The sequence below is a fragment of the Alligator mississippiensis genome, chromosome 16, assembly GCF_030867095.1.
Source record: "Alligator mississippiensis isolate rAllMis1 chromosome 16, rAllMis1, whole genome shotgun sequence".
NCBI classification, from domain to species: Eukaryota; Metazoa; Chordata; order Crocodylia; family Alligatoridae; genus Alligator; species Alligator mississippiensis.
In genome coordinates, this window is record NC_081839.1 from 31,158,129 (window position 1) to 31,178,353 (window position 20,225).

The 20,225-nt window shown below is 45.4% G+C and overlaps 1 protein-coding gene across 1 annotated transcript in view; it reads right to left on the minus strand.

The window, feature by feature from the left end:
* The window catches only part of CBL (Cbl proto-oncogene), a 48,013-nt gene that overhangs the window by 14,955 nt on the left and 12,833 nt on the right, over nucleotides 1-20,225 (minus strand). The window contains exons 3-6 of the mRNA XM_059719963.1: nucleotides 4,440-4,586; nucleotides 2,900-3,056; nucleotides 830-951; nucleotides 180-317 (exon numbers count right to left, since the gene is read on the minus strand). Of these exons, the coding sequence (XP_059575946.1) occupies nucleotides 180-317; nucleotides 830-951; nucleotides 2,900-3,056; nucleotides 4,440-4,586 (564 nt within the window). The remainder of the gene's footprint in view (nucleotides 1-179; nucleotides 318-829; nucleotides 952-2,899; nucleotides 3,057-4,439; nucleotides 4,587-20,225) is intronic.

The window sequence follows — 20,225 nt, forward strand, 5'->3', positions numbered from 1 at the left end:
TGTACCAACAGGCAGAATGGCACGTGACTGAATCCACCAGACACGGTCGAAAACCCATCTGCTTCCAACAGGGCAGAGACGGCACTCTGACAGGGAAAGGGGAGAGCTCCCAGCAAACGTTGCATTGCAGACACACCTCAACTTGCAAAAGGCAGAAAACATCACAGTGAAGTACTTACAAGCCTTCCCTGAAGCCATCGATCAGTGCTTGAAAGAGAGGTTTGTTGTGGGGGATAGTCTGCAGGATGTTCCCATCTGCGGTGACATAGCCGATGGCCCACTGACCAAGGCGGGTACAGCTCAATCGGAAAATGTAACTGGACAGAGAGAAAGGAACACAGCCGTCAGTTTGGCACAGGTCGGCCAAAACGATTAAGTGCCCAGGAAATAGCTCTGTTGGGCTCACTCATGATGGAGATAAAGAAAAGCAGGAGGAATGGAAGAGTTACACCAACTTTCGCCCCTTCACCCCCCTGCCAATCCAGAGGAGAATGCTGCGATCTGATCCAAGTGGATGAAACATCGAAATACTCGTATCAGGGTAAACTTAATCCTTTGCTGCAATGATACACACACATTCATTTAACAAAAAGATGATAGGGCTTCTATTTTTCAAAATACTTGACTGTTCCTAGGAATGAGAGGTATCGGCTTCTCTCTTCCTGAGTTGGGTGGGAGGAACTCTCTGCTAGCCCAGGTACAATGCAAATTAAAAGCAACGTGGACTAATGCCTTGTGCTGACCCAAGCTGCCTCTGACACATCAGGTGTTGCATTAACAATGGATGAGAGGAGTTAGTGAGAAAGAGCCCCCGCTTTCAAGCACTAACCTGCCAGGCTTGTGAATGAATTTCTGAAGCCTTGCTTTCACCTCGTCATATGTTAAGAACGCCATATAGCCAGGATGAGTCACTGCTAGGCTGTTCCAGTTCCTGAGCAAAGAGGACCATGGCTAAAGAAACAGTAAAAGAAATATCATTAGTCCTGCATTTCCGAGAGGTACCAATATAGACAACTGTCCTTAATCTGAAGTCAGCCCATCCGTCAAAGAACTGGACTTCCTTTCCACTGTGTCCAATGTATGAGCTAAAACCAACTGACAGCCAGCAGCGCTAGGGCTCAAGTATCACCGCAGGTAGACAACACAAAATAGCACGGCTTCACTGACACAAACCATGCCAGTAGGCAAAGTACTAGTACCACAAACAGGAGCACAAAAAGCCAGACATTTGGATTATGCAGCATTTCGGCTGCAAAGGTGTTAACCCCTTCCATCACAAAGGCAGAGAGAAGGACTTTTTGGGGCCAAAGTCTGGTAGCCCAAGACTCCCTTTCTCAAACCTTGCCAACAGCTTGTACAGAGGCTAATCATGGAAGCCACCTCGAAGGAAAAGGAGCAAAAAAGTACTAGTTATTTTTAAAACAGAATTTAGGGATAGCGGTGTTATCTTCTACCATTGCAAAAGCACGACTGATTATCATTCTTGGGGGAGAAGAAACCGAGGTGTAATGATTGCTGTTATCTTTTGCTGCGTGCCAGAGACGAACTATTCAGTTTTGTGCAATTCACAAGTGGGAAAAACCCACCTCTGCTTTCCCAACAGAAGTAAGGGCAGGCAAACTTCAAGTTGAGTGAGAATGGTACATGGGTGTACTTAATAGGTGTTGAGCAGAAACTCTTGTCAATAAGCTAATCAAGACACAAACCCCAACCATACAGTCTTTAACAACCAGCAAGAAAGACGTCATTCTCCTCAGAGGAACTGGCCCAAGAACAGATAATAATTGTATCACAGCAATCTACTCACAAGTGAGTTATGGAAAGAACAGGGGGGTTAGTAGATTAAGCACAGGACCAAGCACCAGAAATCATGACTAGCCCCAGTTCTCCTGCTGACGGGCTCCAAGAAAGTGTCTTAACCTCTTGGCCTGGTTCTCTGTCTGATAGCAATACCTAACCACCCACTCACCCTCAGCAGAGCGTGATGGTAACTATTGCCTGTACAAGGTTCTGAATGAATACAGCCACAGATAAATGCCAGACGTCACTGTGAACAATGCATGTGAAGAGAATAAGCTGAGCAGTTTGCAGTGCTAAAAATTATAAACAACTCCTACCCCACTTTTTACATACTGTAGTTGCAAGAAATCCTGAATCAGATCAGACCCATTGCAACACTGAACATGGGAACTTTCCAGCTAGACATATCTTAATTACAACCCACCCTATCACATGGGGAAAAGGCATGTCAGAGCCAAAGAAAAAAAGCGTTTGTTCTTGGAAGTCTCCTATTGCACCATCAAAAGCTCCACTCTCAAGCTCAGTTCTGCCAGTGACTCAGATTTTGTTCACCCAATATTAATACTGATTCGACAACAGAGGTGTCTGTATCATACAGAACACACAATGTTTATGTGACATTACGGTTTCAGCGGGTCAAAAGCCAGGAAATCAAAAGTTCCATGTGGACACTCCTTTCTGAAAACGCCCCCACAGAAAACAAACAGCCCGCCCCCCCCTGAAATTAAAAAAGGGCACAGGGGAGGATGGACTGATAAACTAAGCAAGCTTCACATTTCCTGGCTCACAGGAGTTTGTGTCACTACTTCAGTTTAAAAGTGACCTTTAAAGGGGGAAAAACTGATGCAGGGAAGGATCCTGAGAGCATGCTGCAGTTCCCATTTATTTTTAGAGAATGTTTTTGTCTGTAGCAAGACGTTACACAGGGTTACTGCACAGCAGGATTCAACCTGTTATTGAAGCTTGTATGGGGACAAGAAAAGCAAAGGCAGTCCAAGTATTAACTTGCTGGTTATGGCTTAAGCAAGTGCGTCTCCTGAAGCAGCCTGACACGTCCCTATCTTACGCGTTCAAGTGACTTGCGTCCCTTGGCCCATACCTGAAAGAGTCGCGTAAAAATATCAAATTCGAATACTGAAATGTAGTCGTTGCAGGTCAGGTCGATGGTTGACTTCAGGGCCATGGCCTCCAACCCGGAACTGATGGGATGTACTTCATGCAAGGCCTGGCGGAAGCTCTTCCATGGAACGATAGTCCTGGCAGGGGAATAAAGGGAAGGATCAGCAAGTGTGGCATGACTGCTGGGAACCATCACCATCTGATGCCAGAGCTGTGCTGCATGCAATGTATATGCCCCATGAGGAAAGTTAGGAAGGGCAAAAGCAATTTCACCATGAGAGAGATTTACTCCTGTCGAGAGCAAGGGAGAAACTTCTCTGCACCCCCAGCAGTAAGCAGGAAAAGGGCCATTCTCCAGGTCACCGCCCTGCATGGCACAACAGTGTGGTACTGCAAGCCCAGCTCCGGTCTCCCTTTCCCCAGTCCCATCAGTGCCCGCAATCCACACTGCAGCAAGGGCAAGAAGCAATGTCACCATTTGATCTGCTTCCTAATTCAGCAGCAGGAGCAGTCCAGGCCAGTCTCTCAGTAGCAAAGACCAAAACAGTCAAAAGACAGCACACAGCTATATCTGGAGAGATGATTAGTCAGACAGTGAAGGCAACTGTGGACCAAAATCAGAAGCTCCAAAGTTCAGCTTTTATTTTCTCCTTTTGAAATACAGAGAGGGGGGAAGTCCATAAGATACACGGCAAGAGTGTACCACATTTCAGACCCGTTCCCACCCTCCATGTCCAACAGGTTTCATTTGGACTTCCACAGTTTACGCATTATTACTTTGAATTGGACATCTGCTAACATCTACGTCTTCGTTAGGCAGAAGACGCTGTCCCATTCAACTAACACTGTAATAACAGATGCTGGTAGCATTCATTTTGTCAGCGTTTTGTTAAATGGAAAAAAAAAAACTTGACACTTCAGCAACTCTCCCTAAATATATTCTGTTGCACTTGTCTCCTCCCTTTTATCTTAACAAGTCCATTACGCAAACGGACAGGAGTTCAGAGAAGCTGGGATAAAAGTCATTCTGAGATCAGGACAACTAACTGGAAGAAAGTCTGAAGGAACTTAATGTAACATTCTGGCTAAGAGACAACTAACCTGAGGGATGTGGTCACAGTCTCCAAAGAGGAGGAAGAATAAATTTGCATAGTAGCACATGAGATTGTCATGAGGAGTAATGGGATTCAGTTAAGAAAAGGAAAAATTTAGGCTGAATAGAAGGGAAAATTTATGACAGGAAAGCAGCCTCCTCAGGAAAGCAAGGAAGCCCCATCACTTGACACGCTAGAACAAGACTGGATAAGGAACTGGAAAAATAGAGTGTAGGGAACAATCCAGCACTGTGGCCTTTGGAGAGAAGATGAGATGACTTAATGGGTCTTTCCCATCACTAATTTCTATGATTAATCCAACAAGGGCATTTGTGTTCCACAAAGCAGAAGCAGCATTTTTAATACACAGGATGTACGTGTAAGTGCTGATCTTCTCTCTCATATGAAACACACTGAGAAACTTACTTTTCCCCAAAAGCCTTTCTCCAGAATTCGGCAGCATCTGCCTTCGTGATCCGAAACGTGTCTCCCTGGAAGAGGCCGTTTGGGAAAATGCCTTTCAGTTCTGCCAGCATATGACTGAAGATCAGGGACAGCTTTGTCAGGTTGCGCCTGCAACAGATCACAAAAGCAGAAGTTAGAGAAGTCAGGCTTTGCCCCGGGTACGACAGCCAGAAACGCGGCTTGAAGAAATCCAGAAACTACCTCAAACCAGGAAAAAACCTCCCGTTTAGGATCATTTCTCAAAGAGGCAGTTGCTGCTTTCAGCCCACGTTGTCTAATGCACAGCAGGTCGCAATGTGATTTATATTTTCAAACACTTATCCTCCCTTCACAACCACTCTGAGGTAGGGAGGCATTTTGGTCTGTTTTGTGGATGGGAGACAGAGGTTAAGAGATGTGCCCAAGGCTACGCAGCAAGTCAGGAGGCAGAGCAGAATCAGAATCCAAGTGTTCTTGGCTACACGGCCTGTGCTCCATGTCTTCCACCATGGAGCCTCTAAGGGGCATTATTTTTTATCTAGGGCCACATCCAGCACTCTCCAGGTAGCTATATCTTGCATGAGAACATGCTCTTTTCCCCCTAAAAGGCTCAAAGTAATTATCTTCCTGGCTGACAGCACGAGCAGGGATGTTAGGGACAGCTCTCTGCTCACCAGTGGAAGGAGCATTCATTTGCTTGCTTCCTCTCCCCCCTGTTCTTTATGAAGGATGTGCTCCCCTTCCCATTCCTAATCGCCAGTGCCCAGGTCTTGGAGTTGCAGGCTAGGCTGCGGGGGATCCCTGTCCCAGTGGCCTCACACATTTGAGAGGAGAGGAGAGGAGAGGACGTAGTGGTGTAAGGGAGAGGCACGTGAACTCTGCTTTCTCTAAGGACGGCTTTGGCAGATCCGTACTAAACGGGGGCTCTGGTACCAATGGAGCTGCACAGGCTATTACAATGCTAGGTACCATAAGCTCCCCACTTCAAAGCTAACCAGCCTTGGACACCGGATGCCTGCCAGAGGGATCCAGTCATTCACAGGAACCTTTTAACATGTCTTGTTTTCAACGGCAGCTAGCTAGCTACAACAGGACTGCAGGATAACCGCATCCGTGAACACAATTAGTTGAGATATAGCCAGCATGTGCCCACTGATTCCAGTGTTTTCGCTGGTTTGATTAGTTTTATGAACGAGGTCATCCAATCGCACTGAACTGGAACCAATTTTCAGCCCAAGGCTCCTCACCCTACTTGCAGTCTTGCCCTTGGTGAAATAAACTGGCCCTGAGATGCAAATCTGCTAAAATGACTTATTTTAGAGTTGCAAGTGATTTATTTTAGTGCAAAAAGCTGACATTTATAAAATAAGCTTCTTGTAGTGCAATAAGGCGACTTATTTTAGAGCTGAACTCTCAGCTTCAGCCCAGCAACATAGCCAGTCATTCACCTGGCTGCTTCTTTTTGTATACTCCTTGCAAACCCTTCTCAGCAGCAAGGCTCATGTCCCTGAACAAGGATATTTCAATGGACAACTTATGGTCTCCACTCCCAGCAACGGCCCCAGAATCCAAGTCCAAGCCACAATCAGCTTCTGTTCCCTGCACTGCCTCACCATGGATTCACTGGGTGTTTTAATCCCCTGTATTTTGAAGTTTTGCAGAGTCTAGAAAGAGCATTTTTAAACAGGCATAAAGTCAAAAGAACAAGTCCCTACATAAGCATTATTTTTTCTTTTTTTCTCCTTGCATACATCTGATCGTCTGCCCAAGTTAAGGAAGTGAGTTGCTTGGAGTACAGAACCTGTCAGCTGGAGACAGAGAGATTCTGGTCTTTGTCACTTTTTACAGATCTGAGCCCAACAGATGCTCAGGCTGAACTTAGGCAACAGCTGCAAGATACTCTTCAAAGCCAGCTCTATTTTAAATGTTACATAAACATTGTATTTGGACTTGTTGCAACATCCAAGATCTGTGTATTTTAAGAGCAGCAAGATGAATCTGCAGCTCTACAGGTATCGAGTTTCTATCAGTTTTCATTACAACACAGAGCGTAGAGAGAAGAATATGTCCACACTTGGAAGATATTAAAAAAAAGCTCTCTGTGAATGCTGCGTTGTTGTGTGCGTGTGTGCGCGCAATTTCCTTTGGCAGTGTAAGGCAATTTCAACAGAGGGTAAATGCAAGCAGCTCCTTAGCTGCCTCTGAAGTCTAATACCTAACACTATTTTAGGCATAAGAGATTGAACCTAGAGCCAGCCAAACTTTAGACCTGCAGAACAAGTCTATCTAACACACTTTGGCCCATATTTTCTGCCTCTCCCTCAAGCAACCAGGCCAGGGATGGCTGCGGAAGGGAGACGGCAGGGAGCTCTAAGACTCCAACACTTGTGCTTCCACAAAGGTAAGAGTTATACTTGTGCCCCTTCAAAGGAAGGCAAGGCTGCTTGGGTAAATCTGATAGCTTTTATTAAACCAACTCAAAGAGCTGGAAAAAATAGTTAGAAATCATTGGAAAAAAATAGGTGGCTTCATTCAAAGGAATGAAGCCACCAGTGCCAGTCTGAAGCGTATCACAAATGTGTGACAGTGGACGAAAGGATTAGCTGAGTATGTATGGAGCATTCCCAACACAAGTGTGGAAGCAGTGTCATAACGGTACAACTAAGCTACATGGATTAGTTACAGAACACGAAGTTCTGAAGGTTCAGGTTCAGCACATCGGGCATTTTCTTCTCTCCAGTGTTGGATGAGCTTAGCACGACATCTGTGACACCCAGAAAAATCTTGAGAAGGTGTTAAAGAATAATGAAGTGTTCTCCAGAGCCACACAAGGCTAATGCCTATAGAGGCCAGCGTGTGGAACAATGATTTGTGCGTGTATTCAATGAGCTTAAGACTCCTAAAGCCACATAGTTCTGTAAAGTTTTATTCAGTTTTATGCTACTAGGTATCATAGATTAGTCTGAAAATGATGTAGTTGAGTAGTGGGATTTTTATATACTATAAGAACTGGTTCTTTTCCTGATAAACCCTAGTGATGAAGGGGACGCAGCTGTAGGACCTGTCCACTCTGAACTTTTGGACATGCATTCAGCACAAAAGTTGGGACTGTAGACAAAGCCAGGCTATGTCATTATATAGGAAGGAAAGAGGCATTTGTGCTGTTCAGTGAGGGCAGTCTAATAATAATCTAAAATGACACCAAAAGTTGACAGAGATGGACAGAGCCAACTCACACATACAACTTAATAAATAAAAGCAAAAAGTGAAGAATGGAACCAAAGTGAGTCTTTGCACCCTCAACACAGAAAGAAGCTGTACAAATTTAACTCAGTGTATCAGCAAGTATGGGTAAGTTGCTTGAAAATTTAAACATAGAGCCAGGGACAGGGAAAATGGTGTCGCGCTTCATTGCAACTCAGCGTAGAAAACATGTTCCAGAGATCCTCCAGTTGGGCAAGGGCATCAGAGGAGCTGGTACAAATACCCACTTTGTGCAGGTTTAACCACACAAATTTGAACACTGCATTTACATGAAAAAAAAATGGAACAAAGTGTAACTGGTGCCAGGCAGCAGGGCAGAGATGACAGAAGGTGTGGACACAACTGGGGAACTAGTGACCTTCCTGTAACCAATAAGCACGTGATGAAACTGAAGCAGCAAAAGAGGTATTTTGCCTGGACAGTTATCTTTATTTGGCTCCAAGGCATTTGGGCTGCGACGCAACATCTTCAGACCTATTCTCAAATGCAGAGCTAGGAACTGAACTACTGCAAAAAGGTTCTAATGAGGGCCACAGAGATATGATTGCAGCCTTGGGGCCAAAATTGCTCTCATTTCATGCGAGTTACCAGATAGGAGGGAAAAGCACTAACAGCCTGGCTGAAGAATGAATGCATCCCAGAAGGACATGCTTCAGCGTAGCAAATATGCTGGTGACTGCTAAATTACAACGAACCACACAAGAGCAAACTGCTGCCTTCAAACAGGGTCTTGGTCATGAAGCTTTTGTTTTAAGCAACACAGCTACATGTGTGTAAAGAAAGAGGCCCAAACTGATGTTAGCAAGCAACAGCATAGCAATATTTTACTGCAGCAAAGTTTGATTTCTGAGGTTTTATTGTTCATACTTGCAACAGATGCGCAGTTATAACCAGTTCTGTTGCTTCAAATCCCAGGCCAAATAGAAAACCCTCAACCCCCAAAACCTAGAAGTGCAGGGGCAGCTGGGTCCTGCAGGCAGAGGACAACGCTGTCAAAAGCATCTAAGTGGCTTCAGCATCCCAGTCCCGTTCACTTTCAATGGGACTTTGGCTCCTCAGTCATTTAAGCATGTCTGACAGTTTTACCCCAAGCAGCTGGATCTCTCTGCTATTTGAAGTCGATCTAGATGCCACACCTGAAACACAGCTCCAAAAGAAAGAGGCACCCGGTAATTCTGTTCAGTGGTTTAAGCTTCAGGCTCAAAAAGCAGCAGTTGCAATGTAAGTAAAACTTTGGGGCCTGAGGTTTCATGCTTAAAGACAAAAGAAGTGCTTGCTTAACTAGCCAGCAGTCAGCTAACCTCCATATATAAAGGAGAAGAGGGTTTAAAGAGCTAACTGAACCTTCCCACTCCAAGTATTTTATGAGCTAATGAACTTCTGCAGCAGTAGCCTGGAGGCATCCTTCCTTGGGTGGGAACAGACTGTTTAAAGACAAATTTAATCATGCACTTGGGACAGCGGCAGCCCTACTAAATGAGGGCTGGTCAGGCCTACATTTTGACTCCTACTCTTGGCTGTGCTCCCTTCCGAGTGCCCAGCCTCTAAAAGGCTGGTTTTTAGCAGTGCTCAGAGACAATAGAAAGGAAACAGCATAAAGTGAAGGATAGTTTGATCAGCTAACTGGGGTCGGGGGATCAGTCAGTCAGTTTAGGGCTTCATGGAAGGATCTGAAGGCTCCGAGCAGATGCGTTCCTTATTTCTCCCCCTCCTTCACTCCCCCTGCACTGTGGTTGTGCTACTTCCTTCCTACAGCTTCACAACTGCTCCACATGTCTCACAGGAAGTTAACAGGTCAACCAAGCATTTCCAATTCCAGCGAAATCCTGGGCAGCAGTCTCTCCCCGGGCTCTGCCCCCCACTCGGCTTTCTGGCGCTGGGTCCCCACTGACCTGCAGCAGCAGGCTCTTCCTTTCCGGTTTCCTGTTTGCAGGACAGGAGCAGTCTTCCACTGTAAGAGCTCAAATCTTGCACAATGGTTAACAGCAAAGGCAGGTTTTAATCCCAGTTTCCCCTTTATTAATGCCGGCATTTACTGGAGTTACAGAAATCCAGTTTTCCCATGCCAACAGCCTTCAACCCTTTAAGCGCTAATCTAAAGCGGACAGGCCTGGTGCAATTTGGTCTGCACTGGGGAGGGTTTATGCCAGTGACACTCCTGGGCACGGTTACTATGACACTATACTAACTTGAAGGGAACAAGCTGCCGACCTGTGAAGCTCATTCCATCAATAAGGCGCTATAGATCCTGCAAGGCAGGAGTTAAATGGTGCAGTGATGGAGATTAGCTCATTCCCAAGCTCTTCAAATCTTCTAAATTGCCTCACAGCCTCATTAGCCGCTGATAACCTGATTTTTAGAAATGCTTGAGCAATGGCAGTTTCCACTGCTGGAAGCTGAGTGCTCAGCACCTCTGACAATTGGGCTCCTCGGCTCCGAAAATGGAAGTGAAAATACTTAACAGGTTTGGCAGCTGTGAACTACCGAGTACATTTCTGCATGTAGCCATGCTCAAATTGACCTCAGAATTAAGCTTGTAATTATAAGACCAGCCTTGGCCTCGAAACAATCCCCAAGCTAGAATTACTTGAATCACACCCTAATTAGCTCGAACTTCTCTCTTTAAATTAATGAAATCAGCAGAGTTTGAGACTGGCAGAGGTCACAGGTCAATGATACTGAGGAGCTGCGGGGGGGGGAGCATGGGGAGGAGTACAAGTGAGTTGCACAGCTCCTATTTATCTCCAGAATTAAACAGGAAAGGGGAGGCTTGAGATTTCAACTGGAGAATTAAAAAGGCTATGCCCTGGAAAGGTGGAGAATGGCAAATTAGGGCTGGAGGAAGGGCCCAAGAGATGCTCCTGAAAGAGTTCAGGAAAGGGGCGGGGGTGTGAAGGGGAACACCCTCTTCCCCCAACACCAGGAGAAAAGAGGCCAAGTAGATAAGATGGGCAGGTATGGATTTAAAGGCAGAAATTTTAGGGAGAAAATACAAATTTTAGGCTCCTTAATGCCATTCTCAGAGAGGGGTGCTGCTACATATGCTGGGACAACACACCCAGGTAAACTCCTCTCTTCAAACATTTGGTTTATTCAGTGCGAATTCATCAAAAACAGTGGCTAGGAAACCACAGGAACTTGCAGTCCAACAAAAAGGTAACGATTTCCAGGTATTTTATTTCTTGCCATTACCGAAGACTTGCATGGTTTTAAAACAGCTTCTTCCAACCCACCTGCTTCTGCTACGTGCTTGACACAGGACGTTCTGCCCGATTCCCTAGACCAGTGGTTCTCAACTTTTTTGTACCAGGATCCATTTGTAATCATCAACGGCCAGTCCTGACTCCCAACCCGCTACCCCCCGCCCCCAGGCCCCGTGTGTGGGGCAGGGGGGCACCAAGCAGCCCCTCGCAGGCTGGAACTCTGTCAGCCTGTAAGGGAAAAGCCGGTTTCCCACGTTTTCCTCCTTTAAAAGGAGAGTCCAGTTTAAAAGTTTGATCCGTTTTTAAAGTTTGTACACAACCCTTTCATATATTCTTACAACCCATTTTTAGATCGCAACCCACAGGTGAGCAATCATACCTTAGACGTGTGGTCTACTGTTGCAGCTTGCTCCTTTGCTGTCATCTTTAAGCATCTTTTTGATCACCAAGAAGATCACACCAATGATGAGGTCTACACACTCAGTGGAGCAAAAATATTCCCCCCTTCCTCCCCACATTTTGCAGATAAAAATAGGGGCTGGATAAAGCCACACAGGCTTTAATGGTAGGAGCCCAAATTATATTCAGAACTTCCAGGTCCTAATTGCATGTTCATCGTTCCAGAATAATGTCATATTTCTGACAAGTGCTGCAAGAAATTATGGCTACATAAAAGAAATGGATGTGAAATAAAACCCTGAGTTTCTCCAGGGATTTATAACAGCACCGTGCAATTAACACTAGATGGCGTTTATAAAAACCAGACCCAGCAAGGACTATGGGTTAGGAGCAGCACACACCCAAGTGTGCAACTGCTATATCCAAAAGGACTCCATGCTTCTTGGGTGCTGTAAGCACTGATGACAACATGTGATCTGAACTCAGACCCCATCATGTGCTTACTTCTCATGCCCAGCAATTTCAAGCTGTTAAATCTGCTAGACCAGCAAACTGCTTTGATCGGATACAGCTTGGGAGAAATCTGGGCTTGACAAAAAAAAAAAGTCAGATTAAAACAGGATTTCTTCTGACAAGAGCCCTGAAGATGTCCATCAGTTAGCTCTGCTGGCGTCCAAAAAGTCTCATTGATAAACAGTTTGCTATTAAGCAGCCTTTAATCCTAGGATGCCAACACCCATAGGAAGAAAGTGCCCCGACTGTACTGATGGGGAAACACAGGTGTAGAGCAGTTTAATGGCTGGGCTAGACTTGCATAGGGACCCTGGTACAGGGCCCAAAACAGAACCCACGTTCCAACTTCAAACCCTTTGCTTCAATGAAGATGGGTTCAAGACCCGAGTATAATGACATAATAGAAGCTGCCCTTGAATCAATTTTCCCAGGAATGACACTAAATTTTCTGAAGATTTAAGGGCTCAAAAATTTAATAGAGGGCTCAACTTAAGCAGATAAATAGCTGTGCCACATTCACATTCCAGAAAGAACACCTGTGTACTACGTCCTGCCACCCCACCAGCAACCACCGCGCTCTCAGCATTACTGTAGCTTTGCCCCCTGCACACAGGCGCTGCATATAAACGCCCAAGAAGTGATCCCAAGATAACATTTATAACTCAACGGCAGCTTCAGAGTCCTCTGCACACAGTAATCAGGTTTAAAAATAGAAAGGACGGAACTACTTTCAACAAAACTTCCAACACAGGAAGTGAATGAAATTCCGCTTAACTATTACTGACAACAGCAGGAGTCACCTTCCAGAGCAATGCTGAGCCACTGAGTTTTAAAAGCACTTCCCCAGGCTGCTGTGAAGCTATTTCTAGCACTATCACCAAGACAGACATTTTAAAACCAGCAAGTTACATGCCCACTCCACACGAGTCTGCCGAGTCAGCTAGACTGCATTGATTTTTTGTGGACCAATTCATCAAGGCACCAATGGGGGAAAAAAGGCATCTGGCATGTTAATTAGATGCAATAAACCTTTTTACCAAGAAGAGTCTCAACCCAGAGCATCACCGTCACTTCCTTGCTACGATACTTAAAAAAAATAAATAAATCATACACACACACACACACACAAAACCCTTTAACGCTGCCTTCCTGTTCTTGGTATAATATAAAACAGCACCAAGTATTTAGCCTGCAGTTTTAGATGTGTCACATTAGTATTGTGTGTTCAACAAAGGTTTGAGGGGACATTAAAAAAAATACATGAGAGCATAGGTCTAAATATTTCTGCTCATTCCTTCTTCATTAGTTGCAATCATTTGCAGGGATGCGAAGAATCTTAATTTGGGTTCTCATCTGTAACCAAAATGCGACTGGCTACAAGGTACTGGTTTTGTGAGATGCTGAAGAGCCAATACATTGGTACTAGCATACTTGGATTTTGGTGCTGCTGAAAAAAAACCCTGAAAAATAAAAAACATTTAAAAAACTACAGACAGAAAGCTCCAATTAAAATGTTAAGCAGTGCCAAAGACACGTTTCACAAGACTACAAAACTAAACACATTAATGTCTAATTCTGCGTGTTCTCCAACAAATGGGAACAAACACAACACAAATTTGACATCTGTGCCTATATTCTTTCAATCTATAGACTCATAATGCACTTCAACATTGTATAAACTGTAAAAATGAAGTTAATTCTACGCTACAGGGCAGCAGCTGGCTTAATATACCGCTGCAATAGTCACGGTGGGGGTACTTTGGCACACATGCAAAGGGATAGGAGGAGATGGAGCCCAGAGAGGACATCAGATTTTAGCACCTTCCCTACTGCCCAGTATTCGTACCACAAGAAGCTGGCGACTTCACCAGCGTCTGATCTGATTCTAGGCGTTAAGAGCCCAAGGCTTGGATCACTAGCAATGGACCGCTTTGCTCTTTCGATGCAAAGGGAAAACCCCTCTCTGACTCCTGCTGGATTTGGATCTTTAATCACAGAGTGCTTAAGAGGAAGCATAAATCAGAGACTAGACTAGGGAGTTCTTGGACGTTTCCTCTGAGAATCTGCAAGATAACGGACAGTGGCTCGTCTAGTTAGCAGATGCATTCCTTTATTGCATTCTCCGAATTATAATAGCACAACTTGACCTCTGACAGGGGGTTTATTTCCAAACACCCCTCAAAAGAGCTCTACTAGACCACTTATTCTTGGGACAAGAGTTGAAGTCCCAAGACACAGGAATCCCAGTGACCACATCACAACGCTGTAAAAAGTCCTAGCTACAGCAGTTCCTGAACACACCCTCTCACCCTTCAATTGAAACAAGGTTCCTCCATCACTGCTCTACCCTCCCCAGGTTCTGCCCTCCATGAAGCTCAGGAAAAGGAGACTCTCCTCGAAGAAGCAGAGTGATGCCACAAGCATACAAACAGGTCATTCCTTCCATGCTGCAAAAGGTTCCTCTGCCAAACCTCGTTCTCAAATCCAGCATATCACTCCAACGCAGGGGTCAGCAACATTTTTGGCCAGGGTGCCAACAACATCCCAACCTCGACTCACTACTCAATTTGGCATGCCAGGGGCAGACTGGCAGTGGGTGCATTCATGCCTCCAGGAGGATGGTGAGGGAGGGGCCAGGATACACTGCCTCAGCCCCTTCCCTGCTGTGCGCCCCAAGGACTAGTACAGCTGCTACCAGCCACAGAGCCCAGGCTGCTCGCAGCAGGCGGTGGGCAGGCTGCAAACAGCTGCACCGGGGTCTGGAGCTCTGGCCTGAAGCCCCCTCCCCGGCCATCCGCCTGGAGGCATGCATGAACCCGCTGGCAACAACAAGCCAAGCCGGGGCTCTGCAGACATTGGTGCAGTGGTTTACAGTCTCCCAGCCACCTGCCACAGCCGGCCCGGGCTCTGGGCAGGCCCCTGCCAACTGCCACGGAGCCTGGGCTGCACGCAGCAGGTGGCTGGGAGGTTACAAACAGCTGCACCGAGGTCTGTGGAGCCCAGCTCAGCTCGTTGCTGGCAACCAGTGCATGCATGCCTCTGGGCGGATGGCAGGGGAGAGGCCAGGGTTGCACTGCCTTGGCCACTTCCGCACCATGAGCCAAGGCACGTGTGCAGCCACCATCAGCCATGGTGCCAACCCAGGGCTCCAGACCCCAGTTGCAGTCTCCCGGCTGCCTGCCATAGTCAGCCCGGGCTCCAAGCAGCTGCTGCCTGCCACGGCGCCCGGGCTGCTTGCAGCAGGGCTCACAGGCTCCCCACCGCCTGCTGGGAGCAGCCCAGCTCCATGGCCGATGGCATCTGCTCAGAGCCCAAGCCAGCTGTGGCGTACCAAACAAAATGGCCTCACATGCCACACGTGCCAGGAATCTCGTCAACATTTCAGGTTAGAAATTTGGCCATGAGGATAAAAATCCCTGAGAAAACTCCAGCTTGTATTGCTGTTTTCAGGCCGTCAAACATTTTAATGAAAAATGTCAGAATGGCACACTGAGGCAGGGCCTGAGCCAACTCACACAGCCCTTTCCCTGCGCTCATCTGGACTCAGACCTCCGGGTTTGCTCGTCATGCTGCTGGCACTGGGAGAACACTGCACCACTATAATTCTAGCCACATTTCAGAAGCAACCAGTTGTCAATGAATCGTGCTGCCAAGTCAGCGGTTGCTGGCATGCTAACTGGAAATGCAATCTGACCCACATTTCAGGGAGCTGGGGACAGAGCAAAGGATGCAAGTTCATGAACTTGTTTTCCTGCTTATAAAAGGGTGTTTCAAATTATTAGAAAGCAACCAAAACCTGGCTGAATTTCCTACAAAGCAGAAGTAAACTTCATCTACAAATCCTCACTCACTGTTTCCAAGCTGGAAATACCTCATCGTAGTGCGTTTCAGTGAAAAAAAAAAAAAAAAAAGCAGACAGGCAGTAGCATACAGGTTCAAACCCCAAGGATGGTGATAAACTAGTTGGATGCTTCTCCAGCCCTAGCCACAAAATTAGAGTTCACAATGTGAAGCAGTTTCCTAGACAATTGTTGATTTTTTTGGTTTGTTTTAGACTCAAAGGTACAGAAATGAAACAGGATCAAAATCCCAACCCCTATTACTGTGCAATACTGCAAAAAGTCAAAATTTCACTTCTGAACCTGGTCTGCAAGGTAAGAGTGGTGTTTTTGGTAGGAAAGAAGCTTTAATGTAAAATGAAAAATTTTGCAACATTAGCTCCAATTGGCTACAATTCTGAAATCCATGAGCAAAAACTTCATCCATGCATTAAAGCCCACATTTAAAGGAACAGATTCATGCCTCCCCCCTTCCCAAACACATTTAAATGGTAATGAATTTCCCATTGGGTACCAGGCAGTTAGCTTGCACTCATGTGTTGCGGCCTGGCAAGGACGCCTTTCTTGGGGACAGCTTCGAAGTCTGTTCCACTCTTTAACATGCTCTAATTTAAATGCAGATGTAGCTGCCACAAGTACTCTAGTATTTTGGAAAGTCTTCGCTGCTTTAGGAGGAAGTGACAGAAGGGGTGGGGGTTTCTTTTTGGTTCTCTCTTTTGTATTGCTACAGTTAGAAGCCCTTTTCATTTGCTTTTTGCATTTTGGTGGGAGGGCAGGGAGGGATTATTGGCCCAAGCAGAAGTTCCCCGGTTGGATGTTTCTTGGTTAGAATTTACATGGGTAACAGCTTAAAGCACAGAACAAATCTGGAAGGAAAAAAAAGAGGTACAACCTCTCCCCCCCACCTTTTTTTGTCTTGCATTTAGCTCCGTTTCCTTCCTCTCACCAAGGCTGAGTATTCTCATTTCCAGTACACATTAAACAGCTGAAGCTTTTTTTTTTTTCCCTGCACGGATTAGTAATTCTATGCCCTGGAGCAAGTGTACAGTATGAAATCCTGCTGAGGCAGCAGCATGCAAATCTCGCTGTCAGAAGGCATGACAATTTGGTGTGCTCCAACGTCTGAAACCTCAGCCGCAAGTCAGCACCGAGTTCAGTTGAAGCATCCTCCCCCCGACCCCTCCACCCCAAAGCTATGTATAAGTAGCTAAACCTGAGTTAACATTTCCTGACTTTACATCCTACCTGCATAAATGACAAGGAGCAAGGAAACAACATTTCAGTCATTTCATGCCCAGTGGTGCCTATTTCAACTTCTAAACATCTGCTTCTCTCATGCAGCCCCTCGATCTCCACACCAAAGCTTCAAGGAGAAATTAAGAAATTTTTTTTTAAGCTTAATTTCTTCAAGGAGAAATTAATCTTAAAAAATGTACAGTGGAAAGGAGAGCAGGAAACTACAAACTGATTCAGAATATGAGAAGAGAGCCCATTTCCTCCATTCAAAGACCATTAATACCCAGGAAATTGAGACATTTCACATCTGTATTTATCGATGGGCACATTATTTTGGTGCCTCACATTCCCAACCACACCTGATAGTATTTAGATACCCGCCAGAAAAGAGATCACTTGTTAAGTGGCATTCACAGTTTGCCCAGCAGAGGGGATTTATGAATGGTGACGGATGTGTGAACTACAGCTTTCCATTTCTGTCGCAGGTAACTGGGTCTTCCCTGACGGAACTGAAAGCATTCCAGTGCTACCTACTTCACTTACTGTGACCTTAAGATGATTAAGCAAGCTCAGCAGACAGGAGAAGGTGGTGCTGCCACTGCCCGGCTGCAGGAAGTAACCTTTATTTAGCCAGAATTCTTCTCTCTTTGTGTTTAAAAGGAAGAAACCATCTGGGGTTATCTAACCCCACCCTTCTCCACTGCATCCACCCTCTACATACCTCCTGTGCACCGCTCGGGTAGATATTGTTCGTGCAACTCGTTCTATTGACTATTCACTTCCAGATAATCAAATCGCACGCAATAAAAGGGCTCAGTTATGACACTGGGTAAACACACCGTAGGACGGAACAATTGATGAGGTCATTTTCTATCCCCACCGCTACATAAGTGACAAGGTCAGTTGTTCCCCGTGTGATCTTGACCATGTCACACCCTGGTCTTTTGAATTCAAATGCTGGCAGCCTTCGAGACTACAAATGCTGATCCAGCCACCTCCGCCACCCCCCCATGCCCTCATTCCCTCCAGTCCGATTATGCCACCAGCCTCATTATGTCATTTGTGCCCAGCACAAGTATCTCCGAACCTTCTTGCACCAGGGCAGGACACAGGAATGGATGAACCGGACAGCTGCCCGGGGCCCAGACACAAAAGGGGCCCAAAAATAGCAATTAAAAAAAATATATATTATCATTACCTATGGCAAGGGCGGGGGGCAATACTAAAAGTTCACCCAGGGCCTCCAGAAGTCTAGGTACGGTGCTGTGCACAGCCCTAACATTCACCCAGCCCTTTCTGAACTCTGTCGCAAATCCACTCCTCTCTCGGTACACAAGGCCATTACGAAGACTCGCTGCTGGTAGTGGAGGGTGGGGGGAGAAGGTGTTAAGGGCCAGATGGTTGAGTTTTCAAGGTAGCACATGCACATTTCTGAGAATCATGATAATCTTTCCATTACTCTCTACATTTTAGACTACAAGCAAAGCCAAGAACATGTCACTTTATAATATTAGCATGAACTATATATAACTGAATGGCCTCCCCCCCTCTGGTTAGGTGACAACACATATCCAGACAGAATACAAACCTTATTAACCCCATCCTGGGGTACTTCTCCGAACAAAAGAATATATATATTTTTATGGGAAGAGTAGGTCACTAGATTCTTTTGCCTATCTCTCTCTAAAGGAATCGAGCCTTGAAAAAATAGCTGATTCCAACATCAAGAACCACCAGTTCCTGTAATCATACGTTACTAAATTCAGATACAAAGTTATCTGTACAGTATTTTGAAACCATGCTGCTAATTATCAAGTACAAACCAGACCCACAAGGCCCTACAAAAAGCTATATGCAGATGAAATGCAATTATTTCTTAAGAAGAAAAAAAAAATCCTACTCCGGAACTGTTTCTTTTTCAAATTTAAGTACAAGTTATTGTTCAGTATTTTTATAGTCTGTAGTAACTCAAAAATAGCCATTGCACCACACACATTCAGTTAAGCAGAGCTGGTGTGGTTTAAAAGCAGCCACAGTTCTGTTGTGAGAGCAACCTGTAAATAAATGTGTGAATTAAAAGGAAGGGCTGAGCAACACATCAGTGAAGCTCCCATATCACAGGGCTGTGGAAAAAAAAACCACCCAAAAGAGTCCAAAATAATGCAATACTTGAAGCAAGTTGACAGTAGTGCGACTGAACCACTTTACTCCAAACCGCAGCCCTGCAAGTTAAGAAACAGCAGTTACAGTCCTAAGAAAAGAAAGGAAACAATTAAGTGTTAATAGCAGTGGAAGTCTGCTAATCTTAGCACTGGTGTTAGCCACAGAGAAAGGATGCTTTGGGTACGCTGGCTGTTAATGAACAGGGAAAGAGACAGAGACCGAATTCAGTTTGATTTGGTTTCTGATCACACTTTTAAAAAAAGGCAGCTTTGCAGCCACGTGCCTGTGTAGGGTGTTTCTACAAGCCTATTTCAACTTCCTGAACACAGCAGAAAAACAGGTGCGTCAAAGAACTCTCTTAGAGATAAAATACATCAAGGGCTTCTGCTCTAATCTTTAAAACTTCATCTTCTAAACCCTTTCAATTTATATTCCTTTCTGTTATGGGATTTTAAACTAAGCCCATTTTACAGTAAAAATCATGCAGCAGCCATATTATGCTTCTGCACAACCCTGATGTAGGCATCGCGTATGGCACACGGCGACAAGAAATTAAAAAATACTCGGGACTAGATGACGCGCAAGGGTTGCACTATAGGTTTTCGGGCATCAGAGCTGTTTGCTAAATGGATAACGTCAGTCATATCATCACGTTCTAAGATGCGCCCGATGTCTTCATGCAACACCTCTGTGGCAGCTACAAGCACTATGAAGGATCCATGATCACAGACGCCCTCGGAGAGCATCTCTCTCTCCATTCCTGCCTCAGGGCCCGGGCACATTACACTAACTCCAGCATAACTTACATTGGTTTTGTATTGCAACCTAAAGGAACACTGCTTTCCAGAGCAGACAGAAAGAAAAGATCTCCTGGAGGCAATGTCAGCATATGAGCTATTTTTATAACTTACAGTTCTGCAGCTAAGTGCCATGTGTTCACTCCTCTTTATACTGGTTTAAGGCGAGTTATACTGGTGTGAAAAAGCAAGTGTCCAGGTGCCCAGTCTAGCTCACAAGAACGCACCATGGATTGCATTCAAGCTGCTCAAAGATCAAAAATATTTTGCATTCAAAAAAGATTTTAAAAATCCCCAATTCCCTGCCCTGTCACTTGTTTATAAGCATGTCCCCCTGATTAACAGGACCCAGCA